The sequence below is a fragment of the Bos mutus genome, chromosome 20 (assembly GCF_027580195.1).
Source record: "Bos mutus isolate GX-2022 chromosome 20, NWIPB_WYAK_1.1, whole genome shotgun sequence".
NCBI classification, from domain to species: Eukaryota; Metazoa; Chordata; class Mammalia; order Artiodactyla; family Bovidae; genus Bos; species Bos mutus.
The window spans coordinates 71253228-71273307 of record NC_091636.1 but is presented as its reverse complement, the minus strand read 5'-3'; the positions used below and the strand labels follow the sequence as shown (position 1 = coordinate 71273307).

At 52.0% G+C, this 20080-nt stretch overlaps 1 protein-coding gene across 1 annotated transcript; it reads right to left on the bottom strand.

The window, feature by feature from the left end:
- Window positions 1–1077: 1077 nt before the first annotated feature.
- Window positions 1078–12137, bottom strand: LOC138984168 (uncharacterized). The gene is made up of 5 exons (XM_070357378.1): window positions 12072–12137; window positions 11791–11825; window positions 11277–11505; window positions 4182–4254; window positions 1078–2235 (listed from the first exon to the last, which is right to left on the bottom strand). Exons 1-5 carry the CDS (start codon window positions 12135–12137, stop codon window positions 1769–1771), a joined length of 870 nt encoding a protein of 289 aa, XP_070213479.1. The 3' UTR covers window positions 1078–1768.
- Window positions 12138–20080: the final 7943 nt, after the last annotated feature.

The window sequence follows — 20080 nt, the reverse complement described above, 5'->3', positions numbered from 1 at the left end:
GCCGTATAAATTTCTCATGGTTTAAGATGATTCCATAATTTTTATTGTAATAAGATTTTAAGGACCTGGGACCTGTTATTTACTCTGCTTCTAAGAAAATCTAGCCTGGCTTCAGCTGAGCAAGGAGGCCAGGGGCTTCCCCTTGGGTCTGGGGACCCGCCACCCACCCGTCCCTCCTCACCTCTGCTTGTGCCAGACCTGCAGTGCTGACCCTCGTGTCTTCGCCCTGTGCTGGCGTCGTCGGGTCCATGCTTCCATACTGACTGCGCCAGACCTGCAGTGCTGACCCTCCAGTGTCTTCGCCCTGTGCTGGCGTCGTCGGGTCCATGCTTCCATACTGACTGCTATTTCTGTCAGCCTGTGATGTCCCCCCTCCTGCTGTTACCTTCCTGCCCTCCTCCACGAGACCTCTAGGCGGAGGTGTCTGTTTACGCAGCTTGGCACACGCTACGCCTCCCGTGTCTGTGCTTCCACATCCTTTGTCAGTTCAGGGGACCCTGTCACCCTAATACTCGCCTCCCTGCAAGCTCGTCTTCCTGGCCTCCAGCTGGACACAAGACATGCCCTTCGGCCCTCCATCTCTGCCGACCTTTCCTCTGTCCATCTCATCCTCTCTGCTGGGTAATTTCTTCACTTTATCTTCCAGTTTAATAAGTCTTTTTTCAACTCTGTTTATTGTTTCATTTACTTTAACAACTGTATTTATTTCTAAAAATTATTTTACATGTCCTTCTGATCATGCAGAAAATCCACTTATTGCTTATTTTTTGTGATTGTCATGTATTTACATATTTTATGCACCCAACTGAATACTCTGCATTTCTGATTCCAAATCTCAAGTTCCCAGGGCCTGAATCCACCTTTGTTGTTTGTTGACTTCTACTCACGATGGTGTTTTCTTTTGATCTTTGATTGTGAGCTTGTTTTCATTGATCTTAAACTTTGAAATCTAGAGCGCTGAGAAATCTAGAATCTCAGCTTTGGCCACTTGATTTCAGTTTCTGCCTCAGTCCCTGACTTTGTCTTGGAATCTTGCACCCAGGCTGCTTTTGATTCAAGGCCTAGTTTTAAAGAAGCCCACCCTTCTGTGTGCCCACCACTTATCTCCAAGCTCACTTTCTTCCTCTAGTTTCAGCCAGAGAGGCCTGGAGGGTCACACCTCAATTCAGGGTCTCCCCCCAGAGACGGGCTTGGGAGCCTGTTCTGGAGGCCCAGACCAGGCCTGGTTCCTGACCGGCTGCAGAGCCCATCGCCAGCATGGGGGAGGGCTAGGGTCGGTCGCCAGCCCTCCACAAAAGCCACTGCCCAAAAGCCATCTACCAGGACTGATTTCAAGTTCATTGCCGTTAGAATTAACTTTTATTATTTCCCATAAAACTTAATAAAGAGCTCCGAAGCATTTCTTAAAAAGCTCCTTAAAGTCATACAGTTCAAAACATTCATAATCAGCGAAAGTGAAAGCGTGGCAGCCAGCCCATCTTGAATCTGCCTTCTTTCTGGAATAACATATAGACGTATTTAGAAAACTAGGCGGGTCTTTAAGATACGGCTCCTGGAGTGAGGGAGATGCGAGTTCATGAGACTTCCGCGTAGCCAGAGCAGCGGGCTTCGGCTGTTCCCTCTTGATGCCAGGGCGGGGGTGGGGGGACTCTGAAGGTGGGTGGCGGGGCCCAGGTGTCCTCCTCGAGGTGGAAGCCAGGCTGGGCGGCATGGGCAATGCCAGCCAGAGGGAGGGGCGGCCTGGGGGCCTGGGGGACGCGCTCTGACTCTACACAAGCTGAGGTGCCCTGTCCCCCAGCTCCGGGTCCTCCGGCATCATGATCATGGTGACGGGGGTGGGGCTGCTGGGCACAGGGGCCTTCGTGGGGGTGCAGACCCCCATCTCTCTGATGACTGGGGTCCCCTCCTCCCCACACTCTTCCTTGATGCCCGGCAGGCTCTCAGGCGCCTGGACGAACGGCATCACTGCCAGCGTGCGGGGCACCTGCTGGATGTCCAGCTCGCCGTCCAGCTCGCCGTCCAGCCCTCCAGGGACGTTGATGACTGTGGACTCCATGGTCCAGGGCTCCTGGTGGCTGGGGACAGTGTCCTGGTGCACCTGAGGCCACACGTCCTGGTCACGGCCCTGCAGCGGGGACGGCAGCTGGAGGGTTTCCAGGACAGACTCTGCAGCTGGGATCCTGGTGGAAAAGGACCCCTGGACGCGGGACTCAGCTGGTTCAGGTCCCTGGGCTCCTGCAGAGAAAGGAGACATCCCCGTGAGCACCTCAGGGCAGGGATGGGAGTGGAGCCCAGACACCGCACAGGGCCCTGCACGCAGGCCCCAGACAGCGGGAACCAGTGCTGGCAGCAGAGCGCAGGCTCTGCCCCGTGCGCCCCTTCCTGCCCCTCGCGCGTCTGTGCCCCGTGCGCCCCTTCCTGCCCCTCGCGCGTCTGTGCCCCGTGCGCCTCTTGCTGCCCCTCGCGCGTCTGTGAGCTCAGCCCCGTGCTCCCCTTCCTGCCCCTCGCGCGTCTGTGCCCTGTGCGCCTCTTCCTGCCCCTCGCGCGTCTGTGAGCTCTGTTTCGTTCTTTCTCAAACGTGTTTTGCTCATGCTCAGCTGCGTCCGACTCTTTGCGACCCCATGGACAGTAGCCCACCAGGCTCCTCTGTCCATGGGATTTTCCAGGCAAGGGTACTGGAGCAGGTTGCCATTTCCTTCTCCGGGGCATCTTGCTGATCTAGGGATGGAATCTGGGTCTCCTGCTTTTGGCAGTTCGGCCTTTACCACTGAGCCACCAGGGAAGCCCCTCAAACGTGTTTGGTAATTAACAGTTTTCTGTTCTCTTCAGATACTTTGAACTTTGTCTTTTATTTCTCTAAGCAAAGTAAACCCTGTAGTTATTTGGTGGTTTCACCTGCTGAGTCCCGAGGCCCTTGGGCTGTTTCTCCCGTGGTTTTGCTGACTCTCACTCAGGGGCCTTGTCTCCACGGGGCGTCGGCCACTTGGACAAGGAGCGGCCTGTTTTCCGTGTTCTGTCCGTGTCGTCCGCAAGGAAGCAGCGTTGCATGATGAAGGGCGAGTCTCAGAGGGTCACCCCCTTTCACAAAGTCGGGTTGGCCAGGGTCCAAGAGTCAGCAGTGATTTTGCTCTCTTCCCCTCTCCCCAAGGGTTGAGGCTGGGGGTGGAGTGTTGGGGCCCTCTTGTTCACCTCTACACCTGGGGGTCCCGGTTTTATGGGACAGCTTAACCCGTAAAGCAAGTCAGCCCTGGACTTGGCCCTCTGTTTCTGCCTCCTGCACGTCTGTGAAGGTTAAACTCAGCGGGGCTGGTGCCCTGGGCGTCCCTCTGCCTCAGTCCCCGCCCAAGACGCCCTTACCTCCCAGCGGGTTCACCGCGCACAGGAGACCCTCCCCACGTGCGGGGCACGCCCCGCGCCCACCCCGCGCCTCTCCTCCTCGGAGCCAGTCTGCTCGCTCAGGCTCGCGGAGCGACCTCCCTTCTTCTCCACCAGTTTCCCTGACAGCATGTCTGTATTTTGTGGTCCTTACGTGGAACCACGTAGACATCAAACTAGCCCTCCCGGCCGCCCGCTCCCTCCCAGGGTTGGAGGCGCCAAGCCCCACGTCAGGCGTTTTGAAGAGTTAACAGCTCAGGTGTCCTGTACTCAGGGACGCACGCTCGTGAGCAGCTAGCGTCGTGAACGTTCATTGTTGAAAAGCTGAGTGGTGGATGTTGTTTACACTCTGAAAGGATGAAGACTCACGAATGAAGAGGTCTGTGTGAAAGCTCTGGAGACCCTGGCGGGTGGGGTGCGGCGGGGCTGAGCCCGAGTGTCTGCAGGACCCTGCCCTGCAGCCACCACAAGCTCAGCTGCCGTCACTCTTGGGCTCCTCAGCTCGGGTGGGGCCACAGGAGAGGACACCAGAGCGGCCCTCAGCCCGGGCAGACATTTGCTGCTGCTGCTTAGACCCGTGCCCAGCTTCACCTCTGGAGCCCACCACTGTCTGGCACTCAGCAGGGGCAGGGGCTGTCTACGGACCTCCTGGCAGGCTCCCCCTTGTCTGCAATCACAGACACAAGGGTCCCAGCCCTGGCTTTCTCTGGTGATTTCTCTCCTTCTTTTTCTTTTGAGAATATTGGACATTCTAGACAATCAAATGTAGGTAGATCTCGACGTGCCCAGACTGCGGAGGGTCTCACCTGATGCGGAGGCTTGGTTTGCAGCCACGTCTCCTGCTCGAAGTTGCTTTCTTTCTCTCTGGTCCTTTGTGTTCTACAGAAGAGAAATCACAGGGAATCCACGATGTAGGGTTTGTCATACTGTCGAGGAGAACAAAGCAGGTGACGCTTCAGAGACAGTCGGGTCTGCGCCCCACCCCCCGTGAGCTGCGGTGGTCACCGAGAGCTTCAGGACCTTCCCCTCGACCTGGGGCTGGAACCTGGCAGCCTCAGCGAGAGGCTGACCCTCCTCCAGCCTGTGCGTCAGGACGGACACAGGTGTGCTTTGTCTGATGCGTGTGAGGGCCTCAGGAAGCCAGGGAGACCCCTGTGATTCCTGGCACGAGAAAGGCTGGCTGCTCCCTGTGCGGGGCTCTGCCTACCAAGAAGCCTGAGCATTTCACCTGTATCTGAACACAGGCATGTGTCTCCTGCCCTGGCCCTGCAGACCAACGGCGGTGTTGTCCTGTGTCCGCCGGCTGGCAGGTCGGAGGGGTGACCGCAGTTCTTGCCAGACTCGCCAAAGGGTCAGGGATGCGCTCACTCCAGCTTTCAGTGGCGCACGTGCGGTCCCAGAGACTGGGCCTGTGCAAAACTTCTGAGAGTCTGGACAGACTCACAAGCAGATCTGTTGCTGGGAGACTTCTCAGTCCAAACAGCACATCTGTAAATACTCTCGACCCTTCCCTGGTCCAGGACTTTAAAATTATCATCAAGGTACAAATATCGATAGATAACGTGAGTGCATGAAGATACAACTTCAGGGGAAACAAGGAGGGACGCCTCGCTGGGCCAGAAGCACCGACACCCCAAGAGGAGAAAGCAAAGGCCCAGAGGAGGCTGCTGTGGATGGCGGGTGAGGCTCTCGTGGAATCCACCACGAGGGAGGCGGGGTGGCCGTGGCAGTGGGGGTCCCAATGGGCCGCAGCAGGCCCAGCGGCCAGGCAGGCAGCAGGTCGCTGCTGCAAAACCTCCTGAATCCACAGCAACAGCGGGGTGCCTGCCCCGCATGAAAACGGTAACCTCAGCGGACAGAGGGCAGTGTGAGCGCACACACATGCAAGGGCGTGGCGCCCAGGAAGCGGAGATGGGTCGAGGTGTCACCAAACACCCAAGCCCCGCTGGGAATCAGGACCAAAGTGCTGCTGTGAAGAGGAGAACGCAACGCAGCAGGTGGAGGAGGCGCTGGAGGCTGTGGAGCAGAGCCTGCAGGAGGACGTGGGGGCTGGTGGGGTGGGGCTGTGCATCAAAGCACACAGGGGTCTGCCAAAAGGAAAGGGGAGCTGTCAGAACCCAGAAGCTTGCTCTCCACCGAGGGGCTTCCCAGGTGGCACTACTGGTAAGAAACCTGCCTGCCAGTGCAGGAGAGCTAAGAAATACAGGTTCAATCCCTGGACCAGGAAGATCCCCTGGAGGAGGAAACGGCAATGCACCGCAGTATTCTCGCCTGGAAAACCCCATTGACAGAGGAGCCTGGTGGGCTACAGTCCACGGGGTCCAGCTGCAGCTTCAAGGCAGGGCAGCCCCACTCCCTACTCTGTGCAGTGCTGGTGGCTGGCGCGTTGCACGTGTGGGGTGTGCACTCTGGCTGGCCCGGCCCTGCCCTGAGGGATGGGCACAGCTGCTGCCTGGTTCTGGCCCCCTCGGCAGCAACAGCCTCCCAAGTGCGGCCCCAGTGGAAGACTTAGAGGCGGGACCTCCCCCTCCTGCTCGCAGCAGACGGTCAAGGATGTCTCCCGGGCCACAGGCTGACCAGACAGGCGACGGAAGAAAATTTTCAGTGGCAAGAAACACACTCTTTGCAAAATTCAGCCTTCAACAGGCAAAAATCTATAATCCCCAAGGAACAAATCTGACTTCCATGGTTATCACATGATTTATTACAAAGAAATAGGAAGTCCGGACTTTCAAGTTAATAGTCAAGAATATTAAATCAGCTGTCTCAGAAATACTCAATGAGTCAGGGGACATCAAGGATGAAGAATTAAAGGACATCAGGATAATAGTGTAAGAACAGATCAGAATATCAACAAAGAAGTAGAAATTATGAACAGAAACGAAACAAATTCTAGAGCTAAAAAGTGTTGAAATTTAAAATTGAATTGAAATTACAATTGAAATTTAAAAATTCACTAGAGGAGCTCAACAGATTTGACGAGTGAAAAAAGGATCCAAAAAAAAAAAAAAACTTGACTAAACTGAAATTATTAACATCCAGTCTGAACTGTAAAGAAAAAACAATGAAAGGAAGTGAACGGAGCCTGGTGGGCCTGTGGGTCTCCATCAAAGATATCAAGATACACCTTGTAGGATTCCCAGGAGGAGGAGAGAGAAACAGAGCAGAAAAATTGCTGAATAAATAATGAAAACTTCCCAAAACGGATAAAATCATGAATCTACACATCCAATCTATACTCTCCATGAAGAGCACGAAAAGGCAAAGATAGGACGCTGAAAGAGGGACTCCCCAGGTTGGCAGGTGCCCTATATGCTACTGGAGAAGAGGGGAGAAGTAGCTCCACAAAGAATGAAGAGACGGAGCCAAAGCAAAAAATCCACAATGCCCAGCTGTCAATGTGACTGGTGGTGGAAGTAAAGCCCGATGCTGTAAAAAAATATTGAGTAGGAACCTGGAATGTTAGGTCTATTAATCAAGGTAAATTGGAAGTGGTCAAACAGGAGATGGCAAGAGTGAACACCTACATTTTAGCAATCAGTGAACTAAAATGGACCGGAATAGGTGAATTTAATTCAGATGACCACTATATCTACAACTGTGGGCAAGAATCCCTTAGATGAAGTGGAGTAGCCATCATAGTCAACAAAAGAGTCTGAAATGCAGCACTTGGATGCAGTCTCAAAAATGACAGAATGATCTCTGTTCGTTTCCAAGGCAAACCATTCCATATCACAGTAATCCAAGTCTATGCCCCGACCAGTAATACCAAAGAAGCAGAAATTGAATGGTTCTATGAAGACCTACAGGACCATCTAGAAAGTGAAAGTGAAAGTCACTCAGTTGTGTCTGACCCTTTGTGACCCCAAGGACTATACAGTCCACGGAATTCTCCAGGCCAGAATACCAGAGTGGGTAGCCTTTCCCTTCTCCAGGGGATCTTCCCAACCCAGGGATCGAACCCAGGTCACCCACATTGCAGGCAGATTCTTTACCAGTTGAGCCACAAGGGAAGCCCAAGAATACTGGAGTGGGTAGCCTATCCCTTCTCCAGGGGATCTTCCCAACCCAGGAATGGAACTGGGGTCTCCTGCATTGTAGGCGGATTCTTTACCAATTGAGCCCCCAGGGAAGCCCTTCTAGACCTTCTAGAACTAAACACCCAAAAAAGATGTCCTTTTCATCACAGGGGACCAGGATGCAAAAGTAGGAAGTAAAGAGACACCTGGAGTAACAGGGAAGTTCGGCCTTGGAGTACAGAATGAAGCAGGGCAAAGGCGAACAGAGTTTTGCCAAGAGGACACACTGGTCAGAGCAAACACCCTCTTCCAATGACACAAGAGAAGACTCTACAAATGGACATCACCAGATGGTCAACACCGAAATCAGATTGATTATATTCTTGGCAGCTGAAGATGGAGAAGCTCTATACAGTCAGCAAAAACAATACTGGGAGCTGACTGTGGCTCAGATCACGAACTCCTTATTACTAGATTCAGACTTAAATTGAAGAAAATAGGGAAAACCACTAGACCGTTCAGGTATGGCCTAAATCAAATCTCTTACGATTATACAGTAGAAGTGAGAAATAGATTCAAGAAATTAGATCTGATAGACAGAGTCCCTGAAGAACTATAGATGGAGGATTGTAAATTGTACAGGAAGTGGTGATCAAAACCATCCCTAAGAAAAAGAAATGCAAAAAGGCAACATGGCTGTCTGAGGAGGCCTTACAAGTAGCTGAAAAAGAAGAGAAGCAAAAGGCAAAGGAGAAACAAAGATATACCCATCTGATGCAGAGCTCCAAAGAAGAGCAAGGAGAGAGAAGAAAGCCTTCCTCAGTGATCAATGCAAAGAAATAGAGGAAAACAACAGAACGGGAAACACTAGAGATCGCTTCAAGAAAATTAGAGATACCAAGGGAACATTTCATGCAAAGATGGGCACGATAAAGGAAAGAAATTGTATGGACCAAACAGAAGCAGAAGATATTAAGAAGAGGCGACACAAGAACTATACAAAAAGATCTTCATGACCCAGATAACCACGATGGTATGGTCATTCACCTAGGGCCAGACATCCTGGAGTGCGATGTCAAGTGAGTCTTAGGAAGCATCACTACTAACAAAGCTAGAGGAGGTGATGGAATTCCAGCTGAGCTATTTCAGATCCTAAAAGATGATGCTGTGAAAGTGCTGCACTCAATACGCCAGCAAATTTGGAAAACTCAGCAGTGGCCACAGCACTGGAAAAGGTCAGTTCTCATTCAAATCCCAGAGAAAAGCAATACCAAAGAATGTTCCAACTACCGCACAATTGCACTCATCTCACACACTAGCAAAGTAATGCTCAAAATTCTTCAAGCCAGGCTTCAACAGTACATGAACCAAGAACTTCCTTCCATATGTTCAATCTGGATTTAGAAAAGGAAGAGGAACCAGAGCTCAAATTGCCAACATCTGTTGGATCATAGAAAAAGCAAGAGAATTCCAGAAAAAAAATCTACTTTTCTGCTTCATTAACTATGCCAAAGCCTTTGACTGTGTGGACCACAGCAAACAGTGGAAAATTCTTCGAGAGATGGGAATACCAGACCACCTGACCTGCTTCCTGAGAAACCTGTATGCAGGTCAGGAAGCAACAGGTAAAACAGGACATGGAACAACAGACAGGCTCAGATTGGGAAAGGCGTCCGTCAAGGCTGTGTACCGTCACCTGCTTATTTAACTTCTATGCAGAGAACATCATGGGAAACGCTGGGCTGGAAGAAGCACAAGCTGGAATCAAGATTGCCGGGAGAAATACCAATAACCTCAGATATGCAGGGGACACCACCCTAATGGCAGAAATTGAAGAGAAACTAAAGAGCCTCTTGATAAAGGTGAAAGAGGAGAGTGAAAAGCTGGCTTATAACTCAGCATTCAAAAAACTAAGATCATGGCACCTGGTTCCATCACTTCATGACAAATAAATGGGGAAACAATGGAAACAGTGACAGACTTTATTTTCTTGGGCTCCAAAATCACTGCAGATGATGACTGCAGCCATGAAATTAAAAGATGCTTGCTCCTTGGAAGAAAAGCATATTAAACCAACCTAGAAGGCATATTAAAAAGCAGAGACATTACTTTGCCAACAAAGGTCCCATATAGTCAAAGTTATGGTTTTTCCAGTAGTCATGTATGGATGTGAGGGTTGGACCATAAAGAAGGCTGAGCGCCAAAGAAGGACTGATGCTGAAGCTCCCATCCTTTGGCCACCTGATGTGAAGAGCTGACTCATTAGAAAAGACCCTGATGCTGGGAAAGATTGAAGGCAGGAGGAGAAGGGGACGCCAGAGGATGAGATGGTCGGGTGGCATCACTGACTCAATGGACATGTTGAGCAAGCTCCAGGAGATGTGAAGGACAGGGAAGCCTGGCATGCTACATTCCATGGGGTCGCAAAGACACAACTGAGCGACTGAACAACAGCAACACAGTCAAGAAGCTTAACTTAACTCCAAGCAAGATAAACTAAAAAAACTCTCAGTGAGATATATTACAGCCAATTTCTTAGAACTTAGAGAGAATTTTGAAAGCAGCAAGAGAGAGAGCTAATCACAAAGGAGAGCTCCTCAGTGTGATAAACAGTGACTCTTCATCAGATTCCATGCAGGCCAGAAGGCACTGGGGTGGCATGAGGTCATGAAGGGAAAAAAAAACTGCCAACCAAGAATTCCAAAGCCCCCAAAGCTATCTTTTGAGAATGATGGAGAAACTAAGACATTTTCAGGTAAACAAGGGCTGAGGGACTTCATTACAATAGACCTGCCACACAAGAAATGCTGAAAAGACACACAGTTTACTAGTCTCTCCACATTCTTCAGGTTAAAATGAAGAGATGCTGCTGCTGCTGCTACTAAGTGTCCGACTCTGTGCGACCCCATAGATGGCAGCCCACCAGGCTCCTCTGTCCCTGGGATTCTCCAGGCAAGAACACTGGAGTGGGTTGCCATTTCCTTCTCCAATGCATGAAAGTGAAAAGTGAAAGGGAAGTCGCTCAGTCGTGTCCAACTCTTAGCGACCCCATGGACTGCAGCCTACCAGGCTCCTCCGTCCCTGGGATTTTCCAGGCAAGAGTACTGGAGTGGGGTGCCATTGCCTTCTCCGTAAAGGTAACTACAAAAGTTAATTTATAAGCCAGTACTATTGTACTTTGATTCGTAACACTTCCCCTTTTCTATATGATTTAAAGATAGATGCATAAAACTAATTATAAATCTTTGTTCATGGGCACACAGTATACAAATATGTAATCTGTGACATTAACAACATAAAGGAGGAGAGATGGAAATGTATGAGAATAGAGTCTTGGAACACTATTGAATACTGAATTAAAATACTATTGAAACTGAATTAGTATTATTCAATAAAGTATAACTTTACTGTTATAAATTTAGAATGTTCATTGTAATCCTCAAGGTAACCATTAAGAAGATGACTAAAGGCCTTTAGAAAAGGAAGAAGGTAATCAATGGGTACCACATAAAAATTCAATTAAATATAGAAAGTCAGTTGTATTTATTCCTCGACTCCTAATGGAGGAATTGAGGAACAATATATATATAATAGCTGAGTAGCAGAAGTAAATCCTTATCTACTGGTTAATTACCTTAAACATGAATGAAGCAGGAAACAGTAGAAATCCCATGGGAACTGGGGAGCCAGACCCCTGCTTCACACCACACACACCAACCACAGATAGGAAAGGACCCAGCTCTCAAGACCAGCATGTTAAACTTTCGGTAGGAAGTATCGAAGACTCTCCCTTAGGTCTTTGGGTGCAAGATTTGTGAACACAGCCCCAAAGCACTATCTTTGAAATATTCCTAATTGTGACCCCCGGGCCCGCGGGCTCACCTGGGGTGGTGGGGAGCTCTCAGGGGTGACGGTGCTGACGGAGCTCAGGCTGGAGCACCTGGAGAGCGCAGGCAGGAACTCCTTCCGCTTGATTCTGCTGGACGGAGACAGACATGGGGCGGCGCCACGAGGGAGCCGGGGGGCGGGGCTGGGGGTGTCTGAGGGCTGCAGGGGAGAGTGTGTGTGTGCCCGTGTGCATGTGTGTGCGCGCTCACGCGTGTGTGCCTGTCTGCGTGTGTGTGAACCGTCAGAAGGGCTGCCTACACTTCCACAGACAAAGGTCAAACGAGCGTGATGCCTGGTGTCCGTCCAGCTGAGGCGCCAGCCGTGAGCAGGGTGACCGTGAGGGGTCGTGCCTTCCAGGCTGGGGCAGAGCTGAGAGCCAGAGTCAGTGACTGAAATCCGCACAGGGGTTTCCTGCCCCAAATGCTCCGTCACAGATGCTCGCTCTCCTAGGAGACCTGCGCTGAGGCGCACCCCCAGCCCCCGTCGGGTAGAAAGGCTGGCAACTCACCGCACTGCGGACGTGCTTCGGCCGGCACTAGCTTCCTGCGGGCAGGGGGAGGAGCAGCTGGTCAGGAGGAGCCAAGCCCCACCCTGGATGTCGTGTCAGGGCGCCTGGGGGCCCCGGGTCCAGGCAGGGCGCTGGAGGATGGCGCCTGGCCCCACCCTCGAGCTCTGGCTGAGCTGCGTCCCCTCTCTTCCGTGATTGAAGTCCTGTCCCTCGTGATGCAGCACGTGACCATCCTTGGAAACGGGGCCCCACGGAGGCTATTAACAGTGGAGCCAGGTCACCCGTGTGGGTCCCGGAGCACGAGGCCTCATGTCCTCTTGGGAGGACGAGCTCGGGATGAAGACCATGTGCCCAGGTGGCACTGAGGGCTCAGAGGTACCAGCCCTGGCGGTGCCCTGACCGCAGACTTCTAGCTCCAGGATGGGAGAAGAAAGTGAGCTGCCTGGCCAGCCTCTGCAGCCCCAGCAGAGAAACACATGCGTGCATTCGCTTCTCCTTGGTCAGGGCGGGAGCGGGACAGCCCCAGCTCTCAAGGCGCCCACCTAACTCCTGGGCACGGGCCTGGCCTCCCCGCCTCTGGCTCAGACTTTGCATCTGTAGGTTGGAGCCTCATGGGCAGGTGTGTGGTGACGCCTCGTGTAGCTCTCATCTGCGCGTCCTCAGGGCCTGATTCTGGGCATCTTTTCAGGTGCTCATTTGCCACCCATAGATCGCTTTCGGTGAAGAGTTCGTTAAAATCTACAGTTTGAACTGTGGTGTTGGAGAAGACTCCTGAGAGTCCCTTGGACTGCAAGGAGATCAAACCAGTCAATCCTGAAGGAAATCAGTCCTGAATATTGATTGGAAGGACTGATGCTGAAGCTCCAATACTTTGGCTGCCTGATGTGAAGAACTGACTCATTGGAAAAGACTCTGATGCTGGGAGGGATTGGGGGCAGGAGGAGAAAGGGATGACGGAGAATGAGATGGTTGGATGGCATCACCGACTCGATGGACATGGGTCTGAGTGAACTCCGGAAGCTGGTGATGGACAGGGAGGCTTGGTGTGCTGTGGTTCATGGGATCACAAAGAGTTGGATACGACTGAGCGACTGACCTGAACTGAACTGAAGTTATTTCAGATCTTTGTTTTTATAAACAACGTTAGAGGGAACGTCTCTGTCATAGAGCTTTGTCTGTTTTTCTAAGATTGGGCTTTAAGTTAATGGTGGTAGACAGCCGATGCTCCCGCGTGCTGAGGGCTGTGCCAGTGGGTCGTCTCCTTTAATCATCACCCACACACTCGGAGGTTTGCGCGGGGTCCCCTGCCCAGGTAACTGCAGAACAGGGTCGGACCCGGGAAGCCTTCGAATCTATTTTAATTCTTGGGAGTGCAATTCCTGGGTCCAAAAGTTTTATCAGTGGGTTTACCCAAAGGAAGACCCTTTAAAAGTAAACCAGTGACCTAAGATGCCTCATGGTGACTGAACTTGCAATTTCAGAGTGCATCTCAAGGTCGTCTCTCACACACAAAGGAGACGAGGGGTGATAACTTGCAGTCATTCACGATGGACGCATAGGTCTTTTTTCTCTTTCATAGGCAGCACTTTGTGTGCCATACCAAAGGAAACCTTACACAGGAAATCAACACAAGATCACACGCGATTTCTCCCAGAAGCAATGAACGGGGAGAAACGAGTGTGTGTCTAAGTGCCGTCTGGACCTGAGAATGGACACAGAACCCTGCTTCACCCACACAAACACGCGTCTCAAAAGTGAACACAGACCCACATGCAGGAGGTCAAACCCTCACCTTCACCCGGGCTGGGACTCGCGCACGACATCAGGTACAAGTGGTGAGTGTGGACCCCGTGTCCTAAGGGGAGGCTTTCGGCTTCTCATCACAAGGTAAGATGCTAGCTGTGAGCTTTCAAGGTGCCCCCTGAGGGAATGGGGGTCTTGTCTTTGCGTTTCCAAGCTGGGGCTGTTTTAAAATCATGCAAGGGAGTTTGTTGCCGTCCGGTCCTCGCTCTGCAGTGACCGCCGCATCCATACGATGGTTGTCCAACCCTAACCAGACCCAGGCCTCAGACGCGGTGCCCGCTGGACTAATGCAGTGTCTCCAGACGGCCACACCCAGGCCTGCGAGGACCGACAGGAACCGACCGGCCTCTGCCGCTGAAGGCTGACCCGGTGAGGACCCAGGACCAGCACGTCCTCAGGGGCGGACCGTGTCCACGCCGCCGCCCCGGGAGGCCTCGGAGAGCCTGCGCTGCGTGTCCACGCCGCCGCCCCGGGAGGCCTCGGAGAGCCTCGCGCTGCGTGTCCACGCCACTGCCCCGGGAGGCCTCGGAGAGCCTGCGCTGCGTGCCCACGCCGCTGCCCCGGGTGGCCTCGGAGAGCCTGCGCTGCGTGTCCACGCCGCCGCCCCAGGAGGCCTCGGAGAGCCTCGCGCTGCGTGTCCACGCCGCTGCCCCGGGAGGCCTCGGACAGCCTGCGCTGCAGCCGCGGGCTGCTGAGCCCTCGAGGGGCAAACCCGCAGCAGACGGGCTGGGGCCACGCAGACACAGTGCGCTTGGCCCTACAGGCCTCTGTAGCACACGGTTTGCACCTGCTCTCTCGCACGCGTGCCCACCACTGTTCCCGGGCAAGGAGCACGGCCCGAAACACTGCAAACGCTTAAAGTGAGCACGTCGGACCAGCACCTCCTGTGCCGTGCAGTCCTCTGCAGGGTCCTGGGGGGCCGCGCCCCTGCCTCCTGCCCCCACCCCCCGCACCAGGCTCACCTGCTGCGACAAGCAGCTGCTGGCATGGGTGTCGAGGCTGGAGACCTGCCAGTGGTCCAGGGCTGCTGGCAATTGCTGCGTGGACTTCACGCTGGTGGGGACGCACAGGAGAGAGAAAGCACACGTGTCAGCAAACGGGGACTCTTGGGGGCCCAGAAAGTCTCTCTATCCTGGTTTTCCATTTTCCTGAGGACCTCACAGCTTGGGATGGGTCGCGGGATCCCCCTGCCCCAGAAAAGTCAGAAAGCAAGCAGCCCTGCTGATCCCTGGAGCCTCCGACATGGACGGAGAACCGGGGCCTCCTGTCTTAAGCCCCTGTTTTGTGGGAATTCGTCGCACTGAACCTAAAATGCGCACGGGAGGGTCACGTTGAATTATCCACATGTGGTCATCTGAGCCTTGAGGAATGGAGGGCCCGGGAAGGCTAGCTGAGAGAGATCGGAACATGAGGAGGACTGGGACTGCTGCGGCTGGGAGGAGCGAAGCAGGAGGGTGTGAGCCTGTCTCCCGGCGCTCCCGGGGGTCCTCCCCTGCGGGGCAGAGCAGACACCAGGCTCACCTGGCCGGGTTTCTGCTCCAAGGAAACCATGAGAAGATGCCTGCCGGTGTGTCTTCGCGTGTGAGACCGTAATCCTTGTTCATATTCTCATCCTACCCACAACATTTCAGAACAGACGAAACAGGCCAGAAGAAACTCTCTTAGAAACGGCACCGCCACCACCACAGGGACACTTTGTAACGTCCTCCGTAGAGGCTTTCCTCGGAAACGTGCCTGCGGAGCTCCCACACACCGCACGGGTGTGTGCTGGGCGTGTTCCTTCCTTTGGCAGGTGTCACGAGGCTTAGAAACTTCCTCTGACCGCTGTGAACTCGACCCCACTGGCTCTAACGCTCTGAGAGGGCCAGCCTCGGGAGTGGGGCTGGGAATGGCCGTCAGCAGTGCCAACTCGCTCAACGGGACCCAGGAGCTGCGTTACTCGGAGAACGCTCCCTGCCGCCAGAGACTACAGAGTTTACTTCCCGTCTCATCCAGAGGGTTTGTGACCTACTTGTATCACATTTTACCCATTGCTGACCCTTGATTAAATAGGGCCGGCTTCTCTTCCAGGAGAAGGAACACAAGCTGGATTGGAAATGAAAACAAATGTTCCCATAGATATGCACGTGGCACCTGCTCAAGGGGGTGAGTGCACCCGTAAAAGTCTTGTTTTCTTTTAACAGAAAGAACCTCACAATACATGAGGTAAAACAAGCTCCTAAGGAATCTTTCATAAAATAAAACATTGTGTGTGTGTATGTATATGCACAGAAAAGGTACTGGAAAGAAAGATGTAAAAAATACAAATCAATGTCCCAGCAACAGTTATTAGTGGGTGGGGAAATCTGTGTGTTTCTGCTTTTATACTGGGAATTTGTATTTCCAAATTTTGTATAATAAATACGCGTTGATTCTAAAAAAAAAAAAATTTAAGGCAAAAGTCTATCATCCTGGTTCCAGTTAAGTTACTGTCTTTCTTACCAGAAAAGGAAAAAATAGAAAATGTTCTTAGATTTTACTTAAAGGATCATGGTTAAATGATATTTTGAAGTGAAATTCAAAATGATGTGGATTTACATGTTAGTATTGCCAATCAGATTTCTAAGGAAGAAAACCTGGAAGAAAAGTTATTGGGTTGTTTGAAAGAGAACAGGCCTTGCACGGTGAACTGCATTTCCTGGCCAACTGTTAACTAAGCAAGAACCTCAGGAACGCTCAGCCTTTGGGACGCTGCCGAGTGCTGTCTTTCTCTAAGCTCCCCACTCCTGGGGTTCTGTGGGCCCTCTCTGCCCCTCTGAATGCAGGACAGGGACGCAATGACCCCAGGGCCACAGCCCCAGTGCCCCACCCCCGGCTCCAGGCGCCCTTCCTGAAGGCACTCCAGGACCCTTCCCCGCCCCCAAAGGAGACGACTCTGTGCCCCCACCTGGGGCAGCGACGCTGGGAGGAGGCTAGTCCCCCGTGAGTGAAGGTGTATTCAGCACAACGCCAACCCCAAATGCAAGTGACTTGGAACTGGACAAAATCACTTGAAAGTTTACATGGAAAAACAAATGTGCAAGAATTGTCAAAAAATTTGAAAAATGAGAAAGGCTTGGGAGGAATTTGTCTACTAGGGAGTAAAGAGAGGCTGCAGAAGAAAGAGATGACGGAGGCAGAAGCAAGCGGGTCCAGACACGGAGGGTCAGCGGGCCATCTATGCCATGGGGATCACTGAGCTTGTCCCCTCTCTCGTTGTATCCAAAAGCTAAGATGGCCTGAGGATCAAAGTGCAAAGGAAGCAAGTAAAACTGTGAGAATATTACAAAGATTGGAGGAATGTTTGGAAAACTCAGGAGCAAAGAAGGTTTTTAAAAGACAAAATAAAAATTTGACACATTTGGCTTCAGAAAAATTTGTGACCTCTACATTGCAAAAGACACAATAAACTTTTTAAAATGACAGATTGGATGAAATATATTTGAGACACAAAGAACAAAGAATTAATCAGTATTTTCAATAGTCAAAGAGCTCTTAAAATGGATAATATGCAAATACTCCAGTATAAAAATGGGGAAAATATATGAAAACCTAATGCAATGCACACAAGAGAGATTGTCGAACAGTCAAGGCAGACGGAATGATGTACGTTCCCACTGGTGTCAAGAGGAATGCACATATAAACAATTGTTTTACTTGGATAAAACCAAATATACTGTTCTTATGCTGCAGAGTCTGGGGAAACTGGTGGAAGCCTGAGTCCCTCTGGCTTTGGGGAACGTCACCGTGAAGACTTATGAAGGTGTAGCACAGGCAGCCCTTTGCCTGTGGACGTCCGCCAGCAGTACCCGACAACAGGGCCCCTCAGGGGCTCCGCGGTGAAGCGTCCAGCTGCACTGCGCAGGACGCGGGCTCGGTTCCTGCGTCAGGAAGATCCCCTGGAGAAGGCCATGGCCACCCACTCCAGGCTTCTTGCCTGGAGAATTCCATGGACAGAGGAGCCTGGCGGGCTACGGACCACAGGATAGCAAAGAGTCGGACACAACGGAGGCGACTCAGCACACGCGTGCAGCTGACAATGTGGGCACAGAGACACTCCCAGAGAGCTGTCAGAAAAAACCACTGGGAGGCCAGAGCCTCCCGGTCTGTCAGGGCATGGTTCTCCCGTGGAGGACGACAATGCTGCCGATGAGAGGCGGTCGCGTCTGCCCGCAGGGTCACAGGAGCTGCCCTGACGTATGGCTGGGGTGTGAACGAGGGCGCAGCAGACGGACAGGTGTGGTGTCATCTAACCCTGTGAGTTTCATGCGTGGATGGAGCGCGCTGAGAGCTGCTTGGGCGTCACCCTTGAGGTTCTGCTGGGAGTGCCGCTGTCTCTACACTGGTTCACGAGCCCATGTCACGACATATAATGAAGAAGCAGTGAGGAGCTAATCCCAACCAACTCCCACACTTTAAATGGGCAACCAGCCCGGCCTCCTGGCGTGGAGTTGGCGGGGGGGGGGGTTCCGGCGATACCACAGATGACCAAGCCAAAGGGGGTTGCTCTCAACACTTGAAATCGGAGGCATTTGCCCTGCTGGATTTCAGACAGGCTTAGGGCTGGTGACCTTTGCTTCCTTCTGAGTTCTTCCTTCTTGAATGGGTGTGTCTAGCCTATGATGGTCCCCTCAGTGCACTTTGGAAGCAAATGGCTTGTCTGGTTTCACACGTTCACAGATGGAGAGGACTTTGGTCCAGGATGAATCCTGCCCGGAGTCTCAGCCATCACAGATCTGCACGACTTAGGTGACAGGCTTTGGGACTTAGAGCTGATGCTTGAATTCAGGGAAGTTGTGATGCAATGAATTATTCTGTGTGACAGAAGAGAGTGGGCTTTCGGGGGCCAGAGGGCAGACAATGTGGACCAAATTGTGTCTCTTCAAAAACGGTGAGTGGTTGACCCTTGAACAACACGAGTTTGGACTGTGCTGGTTAACACATGTGTGTGTGTGTTTCAGTATACCATTGGCCCTCTGGATTCATGGGTCTCATATCCAAGTATCACCAAAGCTTGGACTGAAATGTCTGTGTTTGGTTGAGCCCTTGGATCCAGAACGCATGGACGTGGATGGCTAACTATGGGACTTGAGCATCGGTGGATTTTGTTAAATGCAAGGACTCCTGGAGCCAACATCCCACAAGTACCAAGGATGACTGCATTGGAGCCCTAAAATGTTAGCATTAACTGATCAACTGACTCAGAATGAGCCGCCCTGACTTTCAGGAGCTTCAGTTCAGTTCAGTCGCTCAGTCGTGTCCGACTCTTTTAGACCCCATGAATCGAAGCACGTCAGGCCTCCCTGTCCATCACCAACTCCCAGAGTTCACTCAGACTCACGTCCATAGAGCAGAAACCAAATGTTATTGGGGACCGTACAGAAGACCCTCAGACGCAACACTGCCCATGTTCTCCGGGTGGCACAGAAGATAGATGAGCGCTGTCTTACTTTCGTGTATTCGTCCGGATGTTAGTTGTAAAGCAGGCTAAGAATTATTGTACTTTTTGCAAAATAAGTAAAACTGAGATATGAGTAATTGTTAGTAATGTTAAGCGATCTATTTGATCTAACTTACCTCTGCACAGATGAACTCAAGTTGGCAACTGATTTCTGTGAGAATAAATAAAAATCAGTAACATTGCACAAGAGATATTGTCGATGTTGAGGTTATTTTTTTGGGAACTTCGCATCTGTTGTTAGTGGACTCACCTGACGCTGCTGCGGGGATGTCTGAGGCCTAGGGAAGGCTCTCACCGAGGGCACAGCTTCTGTCCTCCCCAGCCATGCTGCACACCCAGGGTGGCTTCATTTCTCCTTAGTGAGCGTGAATATATTTGAATTTTAAGAAAACCGCCAAACGGCTTTCCCAAGTGGTGCCGCTGTAAGTCCTCGTCTTACTTTTAATGCGTCAGACACCCAGCTCCTCTAGGGGTTCTCCATCACCTGGTATTGTTGCCTCTTCGGTGTTAGCCATTCCGATTCAGGTGTGCATGAGTGCGTGTGCGCTCAGTCGTGTCTGACTCTGCGACCCCATGGACTGTGGCCCTCCAGGCTCCTCTGTTCATGGAATTTTCCAGGCAAGAATACTGGAGTGGGTGCCATGCCCTCCTCCAGGGGCCATTCTTGACACAGAGATCGAACCTGCGTCTCCTGCCCCGGCAGGCAGGCTCTTCACCACTGTGTCGCCTGGAAGCCCTGACTCCGTGCGGCGGCGTCTTACTGTGGCTTTGATTTGCATTCCCCTAATGTCTAATGGTGTTGACCATCTTTTCATGTGCTTAATTGCCACCCATATATATATACACACATATACGCTGCTGCTGAGTTGCTGCAGTCGTGTCCGACTCTGTGGGACCCCATGGACGGCAGCCCACCAGGCTCCCCCGTCCCTGGGATTCTCCAGGCAAGAACACTGGAGTGGGTTGCCATTTCCTCCTCCAATGCATGAAAGTGAAAAGTGAAAGTGA